This window comes from Spermophilus citellus (assembly GCF_964194105.1).
Source record: "Spermophilus citellus genome assembly, chromosome: X".
Classification (NCBI taxonomy): Eukaryota; Metazoa; Chordata; class Mammalia; order Rodentia; family Sciuridae; genus Spermophilus; species Spermophilus citellus.
This window is the reverse complement of record NC_138190.1, coordinates 132,256,614-132,280,967: the sequence shown is the minus strand read 5'-3', so window position 1 is coordinate 132,280,967 and position 24,354 is coordinate 132,256,614. Positions and strand designations below refer to the sequence as shown.

The following is a 24,354-nucleotide window of genomic DNA, read 5'->3' as shown; positions in this document are numbered from 1 at the left end:
CAACTATGTCAAAGGGCTTGAGTTTGTTCTTTGCATATGAAAAAGAAATCCTTTATAAAAGGAAAAAAAAACTCTACTAAATACAATTGCTTTATATAGGTTGCTACCAAAGGTACTGAAATCTTGTATCTTGAACATCATGATTAATGTGTGTTCTTGAACCCACTGATGTAAAACAACTTGGTGCCATTTTAAAAGCAAAGAAAATTTTATTTTTGGTGATGGATTAAGTTTAGCTACATTTTTGACATTTCTGTAGCATACTAAGTTATTTGGATCAATGTTCAGTTATTTTCCTTGCTGTAAGTTTGTGATGCAGTGTTTACCATCACCTCATTTATATTGCTGTTAAAAGATCAGTAACTGGCATATCCATGGTTAAACAGCAAGTTGAAGACCAGAGTAAGGTATTAAGTTAACATTGCTGCTGTTGTGCCTTAAAAACAATCAAATCCTGGCAGTTTCACATGGCTCCACCTAATTGAACAGCCCACTGAAACCCATGGCATTTGTTGTAATTTGTTTCTTATTTTTCCTGTGTCAATGGAATATAAAATGCCTCTTTGAAAAAAAAACTGCTTTTATTTTTGATCATGTAAAACCTGCTTTGGTGGTTGTAGTCAGTTTATTTTTGGTATAGATGCAGGAAAGTATCTTTATAATAAATTTATTTCTTCAAGTATCCATTTAGCTGAATGAGGCAACAGAGATTTTATGGAAAAATCACTTCCAAAAAGCTATTACATTACAGTCATTTGGAAACAGTAATATAACTAACCATATGCTTATTTTGTATTCAATTTGGAATGAGTGCTGTTAAATTACTCTAAGGTAGCCTCACACTTTCTAAAGCAGGGATGTGTGTGTGTGTGTGTGTGTGTGTGTGTGTGTGTATAATGTTCACACTCCACAATTTACTGTTTGCCAGTGTGAACATAAACAGTAAATTGTTTCTTGGTTTGAATTTTCAGTTTGTCATCATGAAATTCTGTTGTCCTCCTTTTCCTAATCCCTTTGGAAAGGAAAATTAATTTAGTATTTTTTATAGCAATCTAGTATTGCTCCCTCTGCACAGAGCAGAGTGGTGCATGTGTTTCATTATAAGCTCAGTTTGGTTCCCTGTGCCATAAAAATGAATTTACATTTTTCTTGCCAGTCTCTTTTCTATAAGTCTTGTAGCTTTTGTTTGTTTGTTTGTTTTTGTTATTATGAGGATGTTACCTTGATGGAAAGTGAAGATATGCTAGAAAAATAAAATTACTTTGTAATAACTGAAGCCCTATTTATACCAAGATAGACAAGATGGCAAGGATCTAGAGCACCGTACCAATCTACAGATCTAAATCTGTCAGCTGTTTTCCTGCCTCTGCTTTATCTGATTCCACTACTTGTCCTTATAGACTCTTACAAGGAGGGACAAGCAAACCCTTTCTACCCTTCGATCTTTTTTTTTTTTGGTGTGGGTGTGGAGCTGGATTGAACCCAGGGCCTTTTGCATGCAAGGCAAGGACTCTACCAACTGAGCTGTATCCCCAGCCCTCTACCCTTCTATTTTGATGCTTTGGTGAAATGAAAAGTAGTTCATCCTCATATAACTTTTAGGAGCTCAAAGCTTGAGACTAAAGATAGTGGATCTTCTGTCTGTCAGGAATGGGTCTGTTCATGGAATTCAAGGTGAAGAATAATGGGATTTGTGAATGTGAGAGGCAAATGTCGCATCTTACGTTGATCTTCTGTTAGGTCTGATAACTTTCACTGATCTGTTTCATAAGAATTCTTGTTTTGCAAAAATGTGCTCTGTTTTGGTTCTGTAGGGACAGTGCCAAGATCTGAGAAAGAGAAAACAGCTGGAGTTACAGATACTTTCAGAACCTATTCAGGCATGGGAAGGGGAAGATATTAAAACCTTGGGAAATGTGATTTTTATGTCACAAGTAATGGTGCAGTATGGAACATGTGAGGTAAAGTGCTTTAAATATTAACATTTTTCTTCTATGTTTCATATTTTTCTTCCTTTATTTGTCCTTCTATCAAGGACAAATGCTTGAGCATTCAAATCAGAAACTGAACACCCCTTCTTTGCCCAACAGTCTGCTAGGTGCTATGGGAAATAAAGAGAAGGAACAAGCTTTGCTTTCAAATAACACACTAAAATAGATTCAAATGCAAATTGCAACTAGAAAACAAACCAAATAGCCAGCAGTAGAGTCCATAGAAATTCAGAGAAGGGAGCAACCAAAAAGACCTTATAGAGACAGGACTCAAGGAGGAAGATGCTAAAAAGAAAAAGGGAGGATAAAGTAGAGGTCATTTTTATTTCAAGCGAGAATAGGAATGTGACTTTTTTCTGTAGGGCAGTAAGAAAACTAGACTTCGGGCATCAGAAGAAGCATTTTAGACATAGTGAATGAAAGAAAAGGTTAAATGAATCAGGTTTTGAAGAACATTGGACATTGGGCTAGAGCAGTTTAGATTGATGCAGCAGGCAATAGGAAGTAATGAAAGAGTACTGAGTAGCAGAAAAACATAAAGAAAGGGCTGTTTGACACTTAATCTGGTGAACACATTAATCAGATGAGGATGGGACTAGAAACAAAAAGGGCAACCTGAATGGGAAGTGAGAAGTACCCCCAGCCAAGGTGGTGGTAGAGGTAATAGAGCATAAGAGGCAACTCTGAAACATGCTTAAATGGGAAAGTCAATGGGAATGGGTGACCCATGGGCTAGAGGAGATGATGAATGTAATTTTAGACCTGTTAACTTTCAAGAGACTATAGCTATCCATGTGAAGATGTCTTGTAGGCAGCTGTTGAAATAGTATGGAAATGTGGGTGATAGGTCAGAGTTACAGGTAGAGATTTAGATGTCCCTGACAGATATGCCTTCCTAGGAGGTAAATATTCAAAGAGAAGCACAGGGGCTGAAGATAGATTATTTCTTTTAAGAAGGGGGTAGGGTAAGGGAGAAAGGTTGATTATGTCACCTGCTATGATTTATCGGGTGTTAGAATTGTCTTCCCTCTCCCAAAACATCTTCCTATATTCCCAGATGTGTCTCTGGCAGAGATTCATTACTTTGGGTTAATAAGCAATCTCATTGAAAATGCAGATACCCTGGGGAAGGTTAATGCAGTGAGTCTAACTATTAGTCATTTCACATCTTTGGGATAAATCCCTTGGGTGAAAGGAGGAGGAACAAATGCCAGAAAAAAGAAAGACAAATAGGAGGGTAGAAAAGAATTGGGGGTTTGTGGTATCATGGAAATTCTTGGAGGAGCACTTGAAAGTTGTCAGCAAGCTGAGTGCTCCAGAGGGTTCAAAGGTCAAGGAATGTGAGAACCAAGAAGAAGCCATTGGATTTTGCTAGAAGGCAGTTATTGATGGCTTTGAGAAAGCAGTAGGGGTGCAGTTAGGGAGGGATCAATGGGAAGAAAATGAAGGCAGCAAGTAATTTGGCAATAAAATGTCAAGAAATGAGATATTATGTATAAGGAGTCACATGGGAAGAGCAAAGCCTTTTAGGACAGCAGATCCACATATGTTAAAGGCAAAAGGGGAAAAGCTTAGTAAAGCATGGGAGGCTGCAGGAGGAAGGAGGAGAGGAGATATATGCAGAAGAAAACTAGATGAGAGAAAGGTTGGTGAGAATGTAGAGCACTTGTTAGAATAGTTAGCCTCTGAGTGTTAACTCTTCTCAAATAGGAGGAGGTGAATACAGACAGGCATGCAGACAATTGTGGCTAAGATGGCTGGGCATGAAAGCCAAATGGGAATTTTGCATTTACCAATTGCATGTCTATTTAAGGGATTCCAAGAACCCTCATATATGAAGATTCTTCTAATGCTATAAAAATATAGTTAACATTAATGCATTATATGTATCTCAAAAGAGCTGGGAGTGAGGATTTTGAATGTGCTCACTGTAAAGAAATGAGAAAAGTTTAAGATGGTGGATATACTAATTATACTGATTTAATCATTACATAATGTATACATGAAATATAACATTGTATCATATAAATATGTACAATTATTATGTGTAAATTAAAAAAACACAAAATTGGGCTGAGGAGTGCAGTTCAGTGCTAGAGTGTGTGTTTAGTATGCATGAGGCCCTGGGTTTGACCCCCAGCACTATTCATATACAAAATCACACAAAATTTTTTAAAACTGTGTTTACTTCTGTGTTTTATATGGATATAATTAATTATCCTATTTTTGATGATTAAAAATAATTTTGTGAATAAAAAATTCACATGCATTAGAGCATAACTCAAAAGCCACTTCATGGGCTGGGGGTGTAGCTCAGTGGTAGGGCCTCTGCCTAGTATGTGTAAATCCTTGGGTTTAATCCCTAGTATCACAAAAAAAAAAAAGAAGAAAGAAAGAAAAAAAGAGTAAGAAACCAATTCTTTTTCCACTTTTCAAAGTAAAATTGTATTTTTGTTTTGTGAACTTAGAGACTTATTTGTGCCCAGGCCTAGCTCATTGCACTGGCTACATAAACTGTTGACCTCTCAGGCTTATGTATTTGGGAAACGTGTGGTTATGTGTATTTAACTTTATGTTTAAGAAGGAGAGAGAAATTGTGTGTTTATGTCCATGTGAAAGTATAATTAAACTAGTTTTGTGCTTTGAGGTTGAGTATGTTTTTTTTTAAATCTAAAATTCTTAATAAAAATGACCAATTTCTATTCTCCATTTAATATTTTCATTCCACCACAGGAAAAAGAGGAGCGATACCTTATGTTATTTTCAAATGTCTTGCTAATGTTGTCTGCAAGTCCTCGGATGAGTGGCTTTATCTATCAGGTTAGTAGATTTCATATAAGACAAATGGCAGGACCCACATGAAATAGGCTTCCATTCAGACATAATGTCTCCACTATAGCATTAAAAGCTCAAGCCAGCAAAGGCAGGCAGAATGTTCTGATCCTTCATTGTAATTAAACAGCTTATCAGAACAGATGTTCATTAGATCAAAGACCTTTGTGTTAGTAATGAGTTTGTCCTGAATATCTATTGGTCTGCTTCTGAACTGGGTTTTGAATGTATAAATAGAAATCTAAGTCTACAGTTGGATAAATTAGCAGCAATATTTTATAGGTCCATATCATCATTGGTGAGAAAATACAAAGCTGGCACCTGCTCCTGTGATTGTCTTATTACAGTCACATCACACAATTTGGGTATCTAAGATGCAAGTCATTAAACTCCTTAGGAAATTAAACTTCCCTCAGTGTGCTCCCAAGATACAGAGTGTTATAAGTTATTAATGCCTGTTATATCCTGGCCTGACCATGGCAAATTTTCATAAAATTGAGCCTTTTCTTTGTTTACTACTTCATGTGAAAACGTGTTCAAAAAGTAAATCGTTTTGTAAATCCTGATCTCATTGTTTAGGGTGTATTAGGCAAACACAACCCTTGTTTCCCCTTTGCTTCCTTGTCTGATTAAAATTTTAAACAAGGAAACATTATCTATCAACAGGCTAGAGAAATATATCTACCTATAATTCAGCAGTGATTTCAGAGAGGATCAAAGAATCTAAGAGAGATATATAAAATCATAGAATTAATGGGAATCTACTTTTTTTTTTCTGGTAGGGAAAAATACCAATACCAGGAATGGTGGTGACTAGATTAGATGAAATTGAAGGGAATGACTGCACATTTGAAATCACAGGTAGGTAATTTCACTTTTTCATGTAGCTACTTCAAATCTTTTTGGGGATGAAGTGGAGTTTAAATAAATAAATGCAATTATTTTCTGTTATACAGTCCATGAGAAAGTTTTATGGGGACATGGCACAGCATATTCCATTTCTTGGAATAACTAGGGTACAGTGATAGAACAGAGAAGTCACCTGGTCATTTAAAAGCCTTGGCTTTGCCATTAGTTTCAATCTTCCCTTGCATAAGAGCTACTGGTGAGAGCTAAAGAATAACAAAATGGACTGAGGTAAATGTAATTTTCTCTCTCTCTGTCATCTATTCCCTAGTGGCAGAGGATCCAAAGATGTAGACTTTTACCAGCAATCTTAATATCCCCCTATGAATTAGCAAGATTTGGTTGTGTTTCAAAAAAGTGCTAAAAAGCCATGGAACTTTCTTCACAATTTGAGCAAAATGCCAGGTCTTGGTAATGCTCTCTGACATTTTGGGCTGTTATTCCTTTTGCCAGGCCTGTGTGATTTACATGTAATGACTGCACTTTTTGCACTGATGTGGTTCAGCAGCTAAGACTGGGATAATGACCCCTGGCCTTACCAGTACTCTTCTTTCCCAATAGAAAGCATATAATTTGGTATTTGCCCAAATCTTATTCTGACTTTAATATTGGGGGATCCAGTACAAGAGCCTCACTTTAGACTATGAACTAGATGCACATTCTGCTTAAATTTTTGGATTGCTATTTTGTTCATAGTAAGGTTTTACACTACTTCTAAGATTCTGTAAGTGGAAGAAATCAAGTACAGTTTTATAACACAGACATGAATATTTATTTACTTTCTTATCATAGCTTATCTATTCCTAATATAGAAGTTTGAAAAGGTTATCCATGAATATGAAGACCCCAGAAAATAGACACCCAAGTCTTAGTTGTATGAGGTATATTTATGAATGAGACAAACTCAAGGTTTTCCTTGCCTTTTCTTTTCAAATGTTCACAATCGGATGATGCAGGTAACATAGTAGAGAGAGTTGTGGTCCATTGCAACAATAGCCAGGACTTCCAGGAATGGCTGGAGCAGCTGTCCAGACTGACTAAAGGACCTGCCTCTGGTGGTTCATTATCCAAAACATCATCATCGTCATGTAGTGCTCATTCCGTAAGTAGTCCATTTTTTCTGCCCAGGAATGCTTACTTCAGATCTTGCCTGCTGAACACTTAATACGAAGTAGTGAGCACAACCTTCGTCTTTGGTTAATCTTTCATTCATAGATTTTGAAGTACAGTTAAACCTCACTAATTCTGATTTCTCATTGTGAGGCTCATCCAAATTAATAAAAAGTTTCATTTAGAGGTGTGCAGTTTTGTTTGACAGTATTCATATTCTCCAAATAACTACTAGCCAAGTGTTTTCAACCGAAAGTCCTGCTAAGATGTTTTCATGATCAACAAAACTTACTTTGTTTAGCAACTGTTATTTTCATATTAATAATATGCTGAGTCAAAACAAATAGCTTATTTCCCCAAGTACTTAAACATTTCCATGTAACCTCATTCATGCTATCACATTTGCTCAATAACCTTCTTCAAAGATAAACTTTCATTATTGTCTTCCTCTGAGTTCCTGCATTTAGAATTCATGAAAATTGAATTGATGAGATTTTACTGTACTTGTTGAGTGAAATGGAAGATATGCTGTGTTGTCTGTTAACACTCCCGTGATGCCAAAATTCCTATTTTGAGCACTGTGCATTGTGGTGGTAGAACATGGGCTTTGGCCTTAGATCTGTGTTCAAATCTTGACTTTTCCAACTACTAGCTAGATTTCAATTGCTGAGTCTGTGCTGTATGCTGTTCTGATAAAATAACCTATTTAAACACCTGTTTGAGTTCTAAACACATCACTGAACTCAAATGTTGCCTGGTACACAACTTTCCTCTCTTCTAGAGGGGAGAACCTTCTGACTTCAATGAAATTGCAGAAGAGAGAGAGAAAGGACAGGATCATGGGATGTTGAGTCAATTTTGTGCTATTCTTTAGAGACCCCATAATCTCTAGTGGAAAGTGCCAGTTCTCAAACTGGAGACTTTTGTTTCCCCATCATTTCCTTTCTCTGGCTGGCTTTGCTGACCCAATGAAGTGATTGTGGTTGTCTTACTGTGTGACCCAAGGTCGGGTTCAGATGGCAGATTGCCAACATCTCATAAGACGTTTTCCCAGTCTTTTAGCTCTACTGGACAGCCCCGAGGACCCTTGGAGCCTCCTCAAATTATAAAACCGTGGAGTTTAAGTTGTCTACGACCTGCACCTCCACTTAGACCATCAGCAGCCCTAGGTTATAAAGAGGTAATTTTGCTACATATGGTATAAAATGCTTCTGACAAGCTAATCTTGTAGCTTATTCCAAACAGTTCTGTGAGAATGTGCTAGAATGTACGATAGGTGATATATGTCAGTTAATCTTGAATTACCAGGCTCAGTGATTTTTTTTGTTTCTTAATTTTCTATTTCCCTTTTGTCCATCTACAAAAGTTTATCAGATACCTACATGGTTAATGTGCATTGCCTGAATTTTTCCAACCTCCTCCTGAAGTGCCTCTGGTTTACCTTTATGTGATTGTGAGAATTCTTTAAGTTAGTTAACCATGCACACACATCTCAAATGAGAGCCACTTTATTTGGAATTGAATTTTCAACAAAACAGACCCAATTCTGTATTTTGGAGCATTTTGACCTACTAAGCCAAATCAGGAAAGTGTTATAGGAGCAGGCCATGAGTTCAAACTATGAAAATAATATTTATTGCAGTGGGAATGGGAAAAGAATTCAATGGAAGAAATGTCTTTTTAAAGAGAGGTTTCTTGTCAACAACCTTAAGGGACATTGGATATCTGAGTAGGTGGGATTTCAAGGTGGTGGTTTTTTTTTTTTTTTCTCTCATAGTTGCAGTTAGGTCAGTCACTAGCTTCTATAACTGTGTGGAGTGTTAGTTTTTCCATATAGTGGGATTTTTTTCTCCCTCTAACCAATTTCTTATAGTTTTAGCTTTCAGAATAAGTGCTTGTTTATTAATATCTGTTTTTTAAATAGGTCTCATTGAGGGAAGAATAAGTTTGTGACAATTATGATACAAGCTTTAGAATTATACTGCAAAGGCAGCATATCAAATGTGTGTTTCAGTGGATGATGCAGACTTAGCTCAATTTTGAGTATGTTTTGATTTTAACCACCATGCTTCTGCTTTGATTAATTGTTGCCTCCAACTCTTAGTGCAGTAAAAATAGAACGATGTATGAACATTGGAGGAGATTTTTTTGGACACTTTTGACCCAACACAATAGGAGAGAAAATGCTTGAGTTGAATCTGAATTGTTCACCTCTATTCAGAATTTGGCCAGAAAACTGTCCCATAGATTTGCCTTGGAAATTAACCTGAAATTCCTGCAATCATCTACTTTTCTTCTTTGATTACCTAAAGCAGGAGTGCCACTTCCTAGTTATGTAGGTCCCCTTTTCAATGATGGGTAATTTATAGTTGTCAGTTATTAAATTCAGTGCAGGGGTGAGCTTTGAAGTGTACAGTTGACTTAATCCTTCACATAACTAATCTATTAAAACTAAGGCATGATCACTTTGTTTCTGCTGGAGAAAGAGATTAATATATTCTTACTATGCAGTGTGTATTTCAGTTATTTTCAGTTTTCGTTATTCTTCACAGTACTGTATTCTTTGGACTTCTGCATGATGAAATTGCACCTGAAACTAATGTGGGAAATGTGATGATATTCTTTCTGTGTAATTTATGATAACACTAACATTTCAAATGTTGTTTTAGAATTATTGATAAATGGATTTGGTCATTATAACCATCGACCTCTCACGCTCATCTTCTCTTTCTTTACATATTCATTTTAGAGGATGTCTTATATCTTAAAGGTAAGGGTAGAACAATATCTTTGGCTTACAGTGACATATGTTGTGCTGTAACCTTTGATGAATGAAGCTTTGCTTTATGCTTGTTTTGTCCCTTGTTATAATTGGTGGCTCAAATATGAAGATGTGATTCTGACATGTAAGTACTTTCTTCAAAAAGCAGGCTTGTGAGAGATACATAAAAAAGTGTCATCTTCTATGTAATGCTTTAAAAAGGTCCATTTCCTGTTTTTTTTTAAATACTGTTTTTCCTCTTATTTTTGTCACATGTGAGTTTTTCATGTCTGTCTGTTTTTAAGCCTAAGTGGATCACTGTGGCTAAGCAAAAGGAATGAAATTCTTTGTTTAATATATTTTCTTTCTTTCTTTTTTCTAATTTGTTATATATGACAGCATAATACATTTCAATTCATAGTACACATATAGAGCATAATTTTTCATGTCTCTAGTTGTATACAAAGTAGAGTCACACCATTCAGGTCTTCATACATGTACTTAGGGTAATGATGTCCATCTCATTCCACCATCTTTCCTACCCCCATAACCCCCTTCCTTCTCCTCTCTTCCCTCTGCCCTATATAGAGTTCCTCCATTCCTCCCATGCTCCACCTCCCATCCCCTTTATGGATCATCCTCATATCAGAGAAAACATTTGGCATTGTTTAATATATTTTAAAATACTAATGATCATCTATGCATCACATATGTACATTGCATGGAAGATTGGGATAAGGTAATCATGACAGTTTTTCCCTAATGTAAGATTTAATCCATTTGCTTGGATATTGACAATGAGCACTCTTTTTCAATTTTCTCATCATTCTTAAAGCAAAAGCAAATTTAGTCATTCTCTTCTCCACTGTCTACTAATTCAAAGTATGGCTTTATACATATATAGGTCAGCTTGTCTGTCGGTATATTACTCTTAACCCAATCATTTATTGGAAAATCCTTCACTTGGCTCTTCTCTCTGAGTTTGGAAAAATTACTTAATCTCTCTGTCTTAATCTTTCCCATCTGACAAATGAACATTATATTTTTTGTGGTGCTGTTGCTAAAAATACTCTTAAAAGTAGTTTTGAAGCTCTTGAAAAGTGATAAATGCTATATTATTAGCCACAGTTATTATTTAATTCCCTTCAAATGGTATCAGTGGAGAACATAAACCAATTTAAAAATATTATTATTTTTTTCTAGGGTTGGTACCCATTACTTTCTCTGCAGATGGTACCCTAAAGGCATTTGGCCTCATCTTTAGTAGACTGTCTCCATTCTTATTCTCATTGTTATGGCACTTGAGAGGATAATATCATCGCCTGTATTTTATCTAACCTTGTAGAGTTTATTTGAGTCATTTTTATTATGTAAAGTATTAAATTCTGATGCACTCCTAACTATCAAAATAAGAGAAAGGTATTCTATTGTGTTTAATTTGCTCTATTTTAATTTGAATTTGGGAGAGAATTTTAATTCATTAAGAGAACTTTATCCTTACAGGAGTCCAGTAAAAGCCCCAAAACAATGAAGAAGTTTCTTCATAAAAGAAAGACTGAGAGAAAACCATCAGAGGAGGAATATGTAATTAGAAAAAGTATGTGTTTTGTATTTTCTGAAAGTTATTTATGGATGAACTAACATGAGAATTTTTTCAAAGCACATGATCAGAGCAGTTTGTTCTTGGCATCATCAGTTACATAAATGTATGGATAGGTTTGGTCGTCTCTAAGACTTTTAAATAAGTACTTCTTGTCATCTTAGGCAGACATCATCTACTTTATTTTTATGACACCAAACATTTTGCCCCACCTGGTTTAGAACTTCTAACGGGACTCATTTGCTAAGGATACATATTTCTTCCTCTTAGTTTCTGATGGCTGAAATGTTTTCCTGTACAGTGTAGACTAAATAGATCTGAATACTGAAGCCTTTCAGGAAGTCTAAAGCTCAGTGATGTTTTCCGTCAAGGAATTGGCCTGCTGACATCTAGAAACAGGGCTTTACTTAGAGGCAAGCTACAAAGCCAGTTAGCCAATCATACATACCTATTTGGCTATAATACTGTGGACAAGGTACTTTGAGACTCATGTAAAAAAAGCAAGTCTGAAACAGGTGGTAGTACTATGTGCATTAGTAAAAAAATATAGTTTGGATGAATTCTTGCTGGATTCTAACTTCTGCATGCCTCATCCCCCACACACACCTTGAGTATTTTCATCAACTTATTAACAGGGTGCCTTCCAGTCATTTCAAGAATGAGTTGGGGAGATGGGTGAGAAGAGGGAGAGTCAATGAATATGCCAGCTGGCTGGAAAGATGGATGGGGGTTAATGTGGAAAGTTTTCTAGAGAAGTCGAGCCTTGAAATTTGAAGGAGAGGAAGGTTGTGGTATATTGGATGACAGCTGAACCCAGTATCAAGTCTACACTGTGATTTTGGCCTCCAAGAAATGGCAAACAGGACTCTCCAATTTAGAGTTCTGGGCTGCAGGAGCAGGCCTCTCTCAGTTCAGAGTTCTGTGGGGTTGCTGTCACTCTTCTCTAGCATGAGGATCTAATAGTTGTTTCTACTGCCTTTTAGAAACATTACTCATCAGAGAGGTTGGTCCTTGGTGGTGAAGTGTGCTGCATCATTTTGAGGGTTCAGAGGCATTGATCTATGAAGTCCTTTTTAATTCAATTTGACAGGTACAGCTGCTCTGGAAGAAGATGCGCAGATTCTTAAGGTGATCGAAGCCTACTGCACCAGCGCCAATTTTCAACAAGGTAATGCCTCAACTAAATTCTTTCAAACTACTTTCTCTAATGACTGGTGTTTCTTCCTTTACTGCTCACTGCCTCTTAGGGGAGAGAGAGAGAGAGAGAGAGAGAGAGAGAGAGAGAGAGAGAGAGAGAGGGAGGGAGGGAGGGAGGGAGGGAGAGGGAGAGAGAGAGGGGGGAGGGAGGGGCAATGCATATGGGGTTGCAGGGTGTGGAAAGCAGGTGACTTAGTGCAGAGGAGCGGTGCAGGACTGCATCTTTCAGATAAGGCGGTTTTAGCTACTGAGCGGTTTGTTTACCACTGTTGCTTTTCACCCAGAGAGAAAGAGATGCAAGAGGGAAAAAGTTGGAGGTGATCGAAATGAAAACAATTTGAAAAAGCCATTCATTCTCCTTTGAAGTACACAGATACCTGCACCAGCACTAGTTAGGAATTAAAGAGCCCAGAGAGTTCCTGTGTCTGTGAACTGATGCTAATCTCATGTTAGAGGCAGATTTGGAAAGGAAGTCAAAATACTATCTTTGATCAGCTGAATTTTAAACAAACAATGCTTCACCAGAATCAAGTTTCAAAGTTTCTCTGAAAATCTGGATATGTAGCAGTGTAGCAGGGCTGTTCAAAATGTATGACATTGATCAGGGAGCTCTGAGGTGAGGTTATTTCCCTACACAACTTGCAGGCTACAAAATGAAAGCTGGATTATGTTTTCTGATGCATCTTTGTGCTTTATAAAAGCCAGGTCACATGGATAATGTCTTTTGTCTGCCATTATCATAGACATTCAAGATACTGATTGCGAGGTTTTCACATTTGCATAAGAAACAAATGCCCCACAACGCTCCATTTGAACAGCCACTTATCAATCACTTGGTGTGGGAGGGGATTTTTTAGGCAGACTGCTTTCACATATTCTTTCAAAGTGAGTCTGTCAAGAGGAAAGAATTCCACATGGAAGTCAACCATTTGACCATGAAGGGACACTTTCTGCTTCACAGACAAAACCTGGCTGTGATTTCAGGCATGCCCAGTTTTGAAAACAAGTTTGGAGGACGCAGAAGAAAAAAGTCAGAGCAGTTTTTATTGTGAAAGTTAGGAGTACAAGGGAGACAAGCAGACACCAGAAGGAGCATATTCCTATAGAATCTGACCTCATCTCTGTCCCCCACCACTTCTTTTCACTTCCATAGTGTTCACCCATCTACTCACAGGTGAAGGTGTAAGCAGGTGTCCTAGCCTGAATATAGCCACGTTTATGCCCCTTCTCCTTAGCCTCTCTTTTGCATGTTTGACAGATGCCAAGCCCAGTCAGATGTCCTGTTTCCCGGGAACTGACTGCTCTTTGTTTTTGCTGCATTTATTTATCAGTCAGCCAGTCTTCTGTACACTTATTATGTATCTACAAAGTGCTATTCCCTGGAGAATGTAGAGACACATCTCACCTCATGAAAGCAGGGCATGATCAAGTGAAGGCAGTGAGTTTACACAACTCTGAAGGAACTTGGCCAGCATCTCAGAGAGACCAAGGATTAAGCAATTGAGCTCATAGAGGAAGGATCCAGAATGAGGAGGAAGTTGAAGATTCAGGAGAGCTGTTTGGTCAGGCCTCCATGTCTGTTTTGTCACCTTTACTGTGCCATTGCCTGGAGACAGTCTGAGCAGAGAGAAGTGTGGACACTTGAAGCTTTTCTGCTGGCATGATGATCTCATTCTACCCAGGATCAAAATAGTCTTAAGTGGCTGGGCATGGTGGCACATGCCTGTAATTCCAGTGGCTCTGGAGGCTGAGGCAGGAGGACTGCAAATTCAAAGCCAGCCTCAGCAACAGTGAGGCACTAAGCAACTCAGGGAGACCCTGTCTCTAATAAAATAAAAAAAGGGGCTGGGTATGCGTCTTAGTGGTTAAGTTCCCCTAAGTTCAACTCCCTGTACCTCCCCAAAAACAGTTTAAGTGACCCACCATTCCCCTTTAGGACCACAAAGAAAAGAAATGAGCAGGAATGCTGCTTCTGGAACCCTTCAAGAGCATTGTGTCTAATGCAGTGCTGCTTTCAACCTGAACTTTACTAAAATTATAGAATAGCATAGCATAGGATGTGGTGTGAATGTCCTAGAGAACTGCAGGCATGGTGCAATTGCTAGTTAGCTCTTTGCTGTAGTGGGCAAAACAGGAAATTCTGGGAGTCTTGATTGAGAACAGCTATTACAGTGATCATTTCATGTTATTTTTCTGAATGCAAAATGCCCCCTCCAAATTAAGTAATATATTTTAGCATTTAGAATTTCTTGTGCCAGGAAAAATAATCAGTAAATATTCATCTCTGAGTACAAGGTAGCAGGATGTTATGAACAAAGACCCAACCGTAATGATAGTGGAAAAGAACTAATTCTTACAAGTAATCTTTCCTAGTCACTTATCCCTCTTGCAACCCTCATTTATAGGTGCTCGCAAAGATTCTGTTCCACAAGTCTTACTCCCCGAGGAAGAGAAACTCATCATTGAAGAAACCAGAAGCAATGGCCAGACCATAATTGAAGAAAAGTGAGTAGAGCAGGTGACATCTTTCCTGTTTTGTCCAGGGGCTGGAAAGAAAGTCTAGTCCTCTGCTGAGCATGCAGTTGGGGGCCTTGGGAAGGATATCTCCCTTACAAAGGGAAGGAAAAAGGGGAAAGGAATGGTGGAAGGACCAAAATCCTCCAGAACAATTCCATTTGCAGCCAGCTCCCCCAGAAAGTAATGTGCTTCAGAGCACCCAAGAGTTCAGTGCTCTGGAAGGTATATAGGAATGCCATAGCTGTGGTTTCCCTGCCTACAGGGGTGCCTCTCACAATTTTTGAGTCAGGGCTAGTCTTTCACATGGTTGACCTCAAAGTCCTACAGTAATCCAGTGAGACGAACATGATTCTCACCACTTTTACAGATGAGGAAGCTGAGATTCAGGGAAATTAAGTCTCTGATCTACCTTTCACAGAAGTAAGTATGACTTGGAGGATAGATACCTTATGGCTCATAAAATAAATACAAAGTAGTTAAAATTAATTTGTTTAATCTTGAGTCATTTCTGAAGTCAGACCTGAATTTGCACAAGATAGCACATTTCAAAGTGCTTCACATCATTATGTATTCTTATATCTGGTGTATAAAGTGATATGGCAGAAATGGTAAAGCACTTGGGCTGGGGTTGTGGCTCAGTGGTGGAGTGCTCACCTTGCATGTGTGAGGCACTGGGTTCCATCCCCAGCACCACATCAAAATAAATAAATAAAATAAAGATATTGTGTCCATCTACAGTTAAAAGAGAGAGAGAGAGAGAGAGAGAGAGAGAGAGAGAGAGAGAGAGAGAGAGAGAGAACACGCGTGCACGCCCAGGCCTGGTTCAACTCTTGATTCTACTACTCATTAGTTGTATGACCTGGTGCTACTTCCTTCACCTCTCTGGACTTGTTTCCTCATATGAACAATATGAATTATAGCAATGCTTTTAAAATTGTTGTATGAACAATTATAGTTAAGTATAAAAGCTAGTACTCAGTACATAAATATAATAATAATAAATTTTATTATATCTATATTAGTCTTCACAATTTTCCTAGAGTTTCAGGGAATGTGGTTTTTATCCCCATTTTATATGCAAAGAAACTAAGACCAAGAGAAGATGAGAAGGAAGCTGATTATCCAAAGTTAAAAGACTAGTAAGTGGCAGGATCTGAACTGGAATGTAGATCTCTAAACTCCTTGTTCAGGGATAGAGCCTGAGAGGAAAGACTGCTTCACAGCTTATCCAGGGTACTTCCTCATTTTTTGTAACATATGAAATAGTCCAGAAATAATGCCCTGATTTTGTGTCATGTGAGGTCAGTTATGGTCAGGTAAGTGAAAAAGGCAATGGTTTAGCAGAGCTACTATAGTATGGACAGGGCCTTCTGACACTTCTCATTATACATTAAGTGATATTCATTCCTGCCTTAAAGCCACAGAAATCCAAACCTTATGATGGGAATCTAAAAAGTTAAACTCATAGAAACAGAGAAATGGTTGCTGGAAGCTGTCATGGTGTAAAGGAAATGGGAACTTGTTGGTCAAAGGGTATGAAGTTTTGGTTAGGCAGGATCAGTACTTTTTGGTAGACTTCATGTACAGCATGGGGTCTAAATTAACAATACAGTACTATATATTTGGAGTGTTCTAAGAGAGTAGATTATAAGTGTTCTCACCAGACACCTTAAATATATACAATTTTTATTTGTATACCTTAAATATATACAATTTTTTATTTGTTAACTATATTTCAAGGTGGGAAAAACTTTATGATAGTCTAAGTCTCTTGTTTTCTGGTTATACAAGCTGGGAGTAGCCAAGGAGGAGGGAATTACAGAGAAGGTGCATTACACGGCTCTGGAATGCAGCAGTTGTTCTTCCATGAAAAGAAAGCAAGGACTAGTCAGTGCAGTCCCATTCCCCACTGGCTAGAGATATACTGCTTCCCAGGATCCATATGTTTATGGAGTTAAGTATTACTTAATTGTATGTTGGTGCCAGTCGTTCATCTGTGAATTTTCTCTTTATGTTCTAGAAGCCTCGTTGATACTGTTTATGCCTTGAAGGATGAAGTCAAAGAACTGAAGCAGGTAATAAAATTAAAAGTCATTTTCTCTGATAACAGAACCTCTCCATCTTCCTTGCTTCCCACTGGGAGATGCTGTCAGGAAAGGCCCAGGAGCAAGGTGATAAGGGGGAATTTTTATTTTCCTTGTGTCATCAAGGTGGGTTTTATTGATTTTGCCATGTGGCCTGGAGTTTAGATTTCTGAGGCTTACTTATATTCCTACTTATCAGTTTGAAATAGGGTTCCAAACTTAGTTATGATTATTTTGTTTTGACATCTGTAAACAGAGCTTCAGGAAAGGCATATCAATCAATTGTGTGTGTGTGTGTGTGTGTGTGTGTGTTAGTCAGCTTTTCATTGCTGTGACCAAAATACCTGACAAGAACAACTTAGGGGAGGTTTATTTTGGGCTCATGGTTTTAGAGGTCTCAGTCTATGGTCTACTAACTCCACTGCTTTGGGCCTGAGTGAAGCTGAATAACGTAGTGGAAGAGCCTACTGGAGGAAAGCTGTTCAGCTCATAGCAGCCGAGAGGCAGAGAGAAAGAGACTGAGGATCCAAAATATAAACCCCAAAAACATATCCCCAGTGACCTGTCTCCTCTAGCTTTATGCTACCTGCCTCCAGTTACTACCTAGTTAGTCCATTCAAATTATTAATCTATAAAATGGATGGATTAATCCACGAGTTAGGTTTCAGATCTCCTAATCTATTTCATCTCTGAACATTCCTGCATTAATCCAGGTACTTTCAGGGGACAACTCTTATCCAAATCACAACAGCATATAAATGTAAAGTGAACCATCAATCATGGTTTGTGGATCCCTAGGGAGTTTGATGTGATTGGAACCTCTTAGGTAGAAATACCAAGCTGGCATTTGGGGTTGTGGACATTGTGCTCAGGAGATGGGGTCACTACCAGAGTTGTTGTTGTTGTTGCTATTATTATTATTTTACTTTTTAACTGCTTTATTAACTTTAAATTTTTCCATGCAAATGGGTAAAACTCTACTGCTGGCAGAAACTTAGGCTGGGTGCAAAGGCAATCTTCATCAGAAGCTGGCAATGTAAGACCCACTTGACACATGGAAATAACAAGGTTCACAGCAAAAAGATCAGTAAAGGCATATAGGGAAAATGCAAGGAAAAGGAAAACAGGGGGAATCACAGTATTAATCTCATGGAAAATTGCAGAAGTCAAGGCATAAGCAAAATTCATTATGATGGTCATGGTGATTAGAGAGCTCCCCCTTAAGAATACCAAGACAATTTCTCAACTGCAGTTCCCTAAGTTTTCTCCTGATTTCTTTCATCTCCTCCATGAACATTTCCATATCATCTCCATCTCCTCCCATCCCATCATTGATCTGCCTATTGGGTATGGCCCATCGAAAATTAGGGGCAAGTTGGCAGGCCTGTCCCCATCTATTATTTCCTGCAGGCTGGTAGCCTTTACCTCCTCCCAAAGGGCGGTCTTCCTCTCCATTCTGCACAGGCTGCTCCATTTCTTTGTTTACCTGGGCCTATCCTTGCCTTCTCCCCCTCCTCTGGATTCTCACACAGGTGCACTGCTGCAACACTGGGCCCCGAAGACCTGCTCTGCTTTTCCTGGGCCCGATGCCAGCCCACCATGCGCAGGGCAGCAGGGAGCTGGTAGCTAGATATGAGTGACCACTACCAGAGTTATTTGGGAGGTCCCTTAGTAGACACTTGGGTTGAAAGAGAAGACACTAAGTGACAGGAGTGTTAAATGAAAAGAATGCTTGTATTTCAGTAAAGAGGAATGGAAAGGGTTGGGCAGAGGCAGGTGAGAAAATTGCTTTGTCTTAGAAGCTGCAGGAACAGAGTTTGAGAAAGAAAAAGTGTAATCACAGGTAAAGGGTGCCAAGAAGATTAGCAGGAAGAGCCTGGGAAAGGCTCGCTCTGTTCAGTAATTGACAGGTCTTTTTCCATTGTAGGAGAATAAAAGAATGAAGCAGTGCCTGGAAGAAGAATTGAAGTCAAGAAGGGATCTAGAAAAACTGGTCCGGAGGCTGTTGAAGCAAACAGATGAGTGCATTAGAGCTGAATCCAGTAGCAAGACCCCGATTCTTCCATAACCATCACTGTGCGGCTGGGCATTGTGCTTTTGGTGCATCTTCAAATGTCTGGCTGAATGATTTGACTCATTTTGCTCACTTCTATGGCTTCTGTTTTGTGTTTGAGTCTCTCTCTGTGTGTATATGTGTGAGTGTGCTCAGGTAATATGTGTGTGTGAGTCTGTGTGTTTGGGTGTTTGCTGTTGATCGATTATTGGTTGATTGGTTTTTCTTTTCAATGGGAAAAAGCAGAAAGTGGTGGTAGAAGTGGCCCCAGCATCTTCTTCTTTCAATAAGAAGAGAAAAGCTAATGTAGGCAAATGGCTTCAGTGTTCTTCAGATGGCCTTCATTTCGCAGTGCCTCTGCAATAGCCATTGCCCTCTGGTCATGCTTGTTGGGTTGACTGTTTTCATAAAGTAGCTGGCCATGGAGTAATAATTATGAACCCAGGTTTCCCTCTTCACTTCTTGTGCTCAGCTGCTCCTCAGTACCTGATTTACTGAAGGCAATCTTCCTGAGGTATGAGTAGAGTAGGGATCTACCCGACTATTCCTAGACTGTCACATGCCACCCTTCAATCACACCATTTAAAACTATTGCCCTATGTTGTCTACAAGACCAAGAAAACTATAGTACCCTGATAATTTTTGTGCTGGTGTACATTTTAACTAGGTGGAGCAGAAGCTCTGGTTATTCATGCCAACACCAAATCCAGCAGCAAATTACATTAGGCAATCCTCCTTCAGCTGCAGTGTTGACCAGCTCTTCCTAGTGCATGATGGGGTTCCCTCCTCCAAGCCTTCTGCCTAGTGTGTAAGTTCTATATTTCTCCTGTGCTTTTAGCCAACCATATTGAGTGCTGTGTAAACTAGTATGTATGTGCTTTGCTTACTTTTTAAAAAAATGAACTTAGAATATGAGTGGTTATTTGACATTGCATATTCAAACTGCAACCTCTCATTCTTTGAAAGAATCTGCATTGAGAAGATATTGTGCCCTAATAGACATGTCACTCACTTTATTGCTTTCCCCTTTACACCATGAGAAGTTGTAATAATCATTAGCCTCTTTTGAGTAGGACTGTAAGAATTATTTGCAGAAATGTGAAGTTGGTCCAGTTTGTATATCCAGAATGAAAGGGCTCCTCTAGTAGCTCTGTTGGTTCCTAGTGATGCTGATTATTTGAAACTGATTTACTCAAGTTACTTATTGAATCAGACCATTGATTTTGTAAGTATCCCAGAAATTAGAATTGTGAGAAACCAGGTTTAGAAGAGAGTCACAAAAAAACAGTGCACATCCAAATTCAGCTCAATTCAATGTCTATCCAAGACTATAGGACAGAGTAATGCAGCCCACTCCTCCTTCCCACCTAGACAGGGGACATTTGGACAGATGGGGACGGTTACTGAAAAGAAAGGCAAATGGTCAATAGGCTGATAAAAGTTGTCCTGCACAGATACATTTGATGGATTCCTAATAAATGTGCGATTTGCAAATGTTTAAAAATCAAACTTGGAACTTGAATCCCTCAGCTTGCTGAGGAGCCCTTTTGCTTTCTGGTACTGAGAGTCTCAGGGTTCCATAGCTTTATGGTACAGGGCTTCTGTGTGCCTGCTGCATGGCAGAAGTTACAGCATCCACAATCCAACATCAGCCAATCACACACAGACATCTTCGGAAGGTGAATAGTGAATATTTCTAAGAATGGTTGTTGTTCAGTTTTTAAGCACAGAAGTTTAGATATGACATCTTTCACCTCAAAATTAAAACAATAACAACACAGATCTTCACATCTGCCCTGTCTGCGTTAGTTAACGGCTTGCAATAAATGTGCAAAGTATATCCATAGGAAACATTTTTGTGACTATAAAATATTTTAGTTGATTGCTTAAGATATTGAAAGATCTTTATTTTAAAGTGATATGTACATATGCATGTTTTGGGGACTTGGCCCTTCTGATGAGAGGCCCTTGGTACTCTGGGTAATGAAGCTTGTGCAGAGAGCTGTCCGTGTTCATACACTAAACAATAATATAAAGGAAATGAAGCCATGTTAACCCGAGAGAAGTGTCTTCATAGCTGTGTTGTTTACAATACTCTATAAATGGGTTCTTGTTCCTCTGTAACTAAACTGCTGCCATTAGAGGCCTCTCAGTTTCTTCTCTGTCATGTCCCTTCTTACACAAGCGCAAATTTTCTAACTTGTTTTTAGTTTAAAAACTTTTAAAATTGACATTTTCCATAAAGAAGAATAAACAGTGCTTTATAACATAAGTGACTTGTTTCTATTTTTTTCTAGGTGGAGTGAAGAAAGATTTCTTTGTTTTCACTTTTAATTGTTTAAAGTTTCATTTTATTTTTAATTGAAAAATAATTGTACTTATGGGTATAGTATGGTGTATATATATATATATATATATATATATATACATACACATACATACATACATTGTGGTAGATCATATCAGCTAACAAACATGTCTCTTGCCTCAAATAGTCATCATAGCTTTGTGGTGAGAACATTTATAAATTCTCTCTTAACTATTTTGAAATACATCATAAATTATCATTAGCTGTAGTCAGCATGTTTTACAATGGTCTCACATACTCATTCCTCCTAACTAAAACTTTGTACACTTTGATGAGCATTTCCTCATCTCCCCACCCCCACCCCAGCCTCTGGAAACCACCATTCTATTCTCTACTTCTGAGAGTTTCACTTGAAATTTTTATTGGTGTACATTAATTGTACAGAGTAATGGATTCCATTGCAGCATATTCATACATGCAAATAATCTGATCAATTTCACTCCTTAATACCTCTCCTTGCCTTCCCTCTTCCCTCCCCTGATCCTCTTCCTCTGTCCATGATTTCCTTCTACTTTTCACAAGAGATTTCTTTTTTACCCTATAGCTTCCATATATGAGAGAAAATATATGACCCTTGTTTTTCTGAGTCTGGCTTATATCACTTAACATAATTCTCTCCAGTTCCATCTATTTTCTTGCAAATGACATAATTTTGTTCTATTTTATAAAACTCCTTTAGTTCCTTTGGATAAACACTGAGAAGTGGTATGGCTATATCATATGGTTGTTCCATGTTTAGTTTTTTGAGGAACCTCTGTACTATTTCCATGGTAGCTGGACTGATTTATAGTATCACCTTCCTCCCACACATGCTTGCCAGTATATATATATATATATATATATATATATATATATATATATAGAGAGAGAGAGAGAGAGAGAGAGAGAGAGAGAGAGAGAGAGAGAGAGAAGAGAGAGAGAGAGAGAGAGAGAGAGAGAGAGAGAGAGAGAGAGAGAGAAGAGAGAGAGAAGAGAGAGAGAGAGAGAGAGAGAGAGAGAGAGAGAGAGAGAGAGAGAGAATGAATCAGGAATTGAATCCAGGGGCATTTTACCACTGAGCCACATCCCCAGCCTCTTTTTATATTTTATTTAGAGACAGGGTCTCACTAAGTTGCTTTGTGTCTCACTAAGTTGCTGAGGCTGGCTTTGAACTTGTGATCCTCCTGCCTACCTATTGTCTACCAAGCCACTGGAATTATAGGCATGTGCCACCACACCTAGCTTTGTTATTTGTATTCTTTTTTTTTTACTTTATTTATTTTCTATTTTTTTCCTAATTAGTTTACATGACAGCAGAATGTATTTTGTTTCAGTGTATACAAATGGAACACAACTTTTCATTTCTCTGGTTGTAAGTGATACGGAGTCACACCATTTGTGCAATCATAAATATATTTAGGATAATAATGTCCATCTCATTCCACCATCTTACCTACCCCCATGCTCCCTCCCCTCCCCTCTCTCCTTTGCCCCATCTCAGTTCCTTCATTCTTCCCATACCCCCTTCCCCCCATTATGGATCAGCATCCACTTATCAGAAAGAACATTTGGTCTTGGTTTTTTAGGGGATTGGCTTACTATGCTTAGCATGATATTCTCTAACTCCATCCATTTACTTGAAAATGCCATAATTTTATTCTATTTTAATGCTAAGTAATATTCCATTGAGTATATATACCACAGTTTCTTTATCCATTCATCTACTGAAGGGCATCTAGGTTGGTTCTATAATTTAGCTATTGTGAATTGAGCTGCTATAAACATTGAATTGATGTGGCTGCATTACTATAGTATGCTGATTTTAAGTCCTTTGGGTATAGACCATGGAGTGGGATAACTGTCTTGAATGGTGGTTCCATTCCAGTTTTCTAAGGAATCTCCATACTGCTTTCCAGATTGGTTGCATCAATTTGTAGTCCCACCAGCAATGTGTGAGTGTGCCTTTTTTTAAAAAAAAATTCTTGTTTAGTTGTAGGTGAACACAATGCCTTTATTTTATTTATTTTATTTTTATGTGGTGCTGAGGATCGAACCCAGTGCCTCACATGTACAAGGCAAGTGTTCTACCACTGAACTACAACCACAGTCCTATATGAGTGTACCTTTTCCCCCCGCATTCCCACCAACACTTATTGCTGCTTGTATTCTTGATAATTGCCATTCTGACTGGACTGAGATGAAATCTTAGAGTATTTTTGATTTTCATTTCTCTAATTGCTACAGGTGTTGAACATTTTTTTTCATATACTTGTTGATCAATTGTATATCTTCTGAGAAGTGTCTGTTAAGTTTCTTTGTCCATTTATTGATTGGGTTATTTTTTTGGGGGGTGTTAAGTTTTTTGAGTTCTTTATATATCCTAGAGATTAGTGCTCTATCTGGTGTGCATGTAGTAAAGAAGTTCTCCCACTCTGTGGGCTCTCTCTTCACGCTATTGATCATTTCCTTTGCTGAGAAGAAGCTTTTTAGTTAGAATCCATCCTATTTATTGATTCTTACACTTGATCTTAGCCAAAAGGCTGAGAAGCGATTGATTCTTGATTTTTTTTTCTTGTGTTTTAGGAGTCTGGTGAAGGAAGTCATGACATGATGAAGAATTGGGCCTACTTTTTGTTCTATTAGGCACTGTTATTTTTATCCTTGATGGCTGCTATTCTTAGTGGAATGAGATGGAATCTCAGTATAATGTTGATTTGCATTTCCCTGATAAGCTGAACATTCTTTTCATATAATTGTTAGCCATATGTGCCTCTTCTTTTTTTTTTTTTAAGCGAGAGACAGAACCATCTTTATTTACTTCTCCTTTTTTATTGGTGCATTATAGTTTTACAAAATAGTGGGTTCATTAGATACATTTGTATAAATACATAATTTGGTAAATTTCATTGCTCAGTACCTCCTCTTTCCCTTCCTTCTTCCCTCCCTCTTAATTCCC

General features: G+C 38.1%; 2 protein-coding genes across 6 annotated transcripts in view; one reads left to right on the top strand and one right to left on the bottom strand.

Moving 5' to 3' along the window:
- ARHGEF6 (Rac/Cdc42 guanine nucleotide exchange factor 6) overlaps positions 1-21,337 on the top strand; it is a 115,386-nt gene extending 94,049 nt beyond the window's left edge. For 2 of the 5 annotated variants that reach the window (XM_081276681.1, XM_081276682.1), the window contains 11 exons: positions 1,815-1,961; positions 4,725-4,811; positions 5,606-5,684; positions 6,686-6,831; positions 7,894-8,019; positions 9,589-9,609; positions 11,104-11,197; positions 12,291-12,368; positions 14,803-14,902; positions 16,935-16,989; positions 18,926-21,336. In XM_081276681.1, coding sequence (XP_081132807.1) covers positions 1,815-1,961; positions 4,725-4,811; positions 5,606-5,684; positions 6,686-6,831; positions 7,894-8,019; positions 9,589-9,609; positions 11,104-11,197; positions 12,291-12,368; positions 14,803-14,902; positions 16,935-16,989; positions 18,926-19,066 — 1,074 coding nt within the window. In that variant the 3' untranslated portion in view covers positions 19,067-21,336. Of the gene's footprint in view, positions 1-1,814; positions 1,962-4,724; positions 4,812-5,605; positions 5,685-6,685; positions 6,832-7,893; positions 8,020-9,588; positions 9,610-11,103; positions 11,198-12,290; positions 12,369-14,802; positions 14,903-16,934; positions 16,990-18,925 lie in introns of all 5 variants that reach the window. The other 3 variants (XM_081276678.1, XM_081276679.1, XM_081276680.1) reach the window with 3 other exon arrangements.
- On the bottom strand, positions 18,146-18,472 carry LOC308638956 (protein BEX3-like; the record flags this gene model as incomplete). The annotated part of the gene is made up of 1 exon (XM_081276887.1): positions 18,146-18,472. The coding sequence occupies one exon, from the start codon at positions 18,470-18,472 to the stop codon at positions 18,146-18,148; it is 327 nt and encodes a 108-aa protein (XP_081133013.1).
- Positions 21,338-24,354: the final 3,017 nt, after the last annotated feature.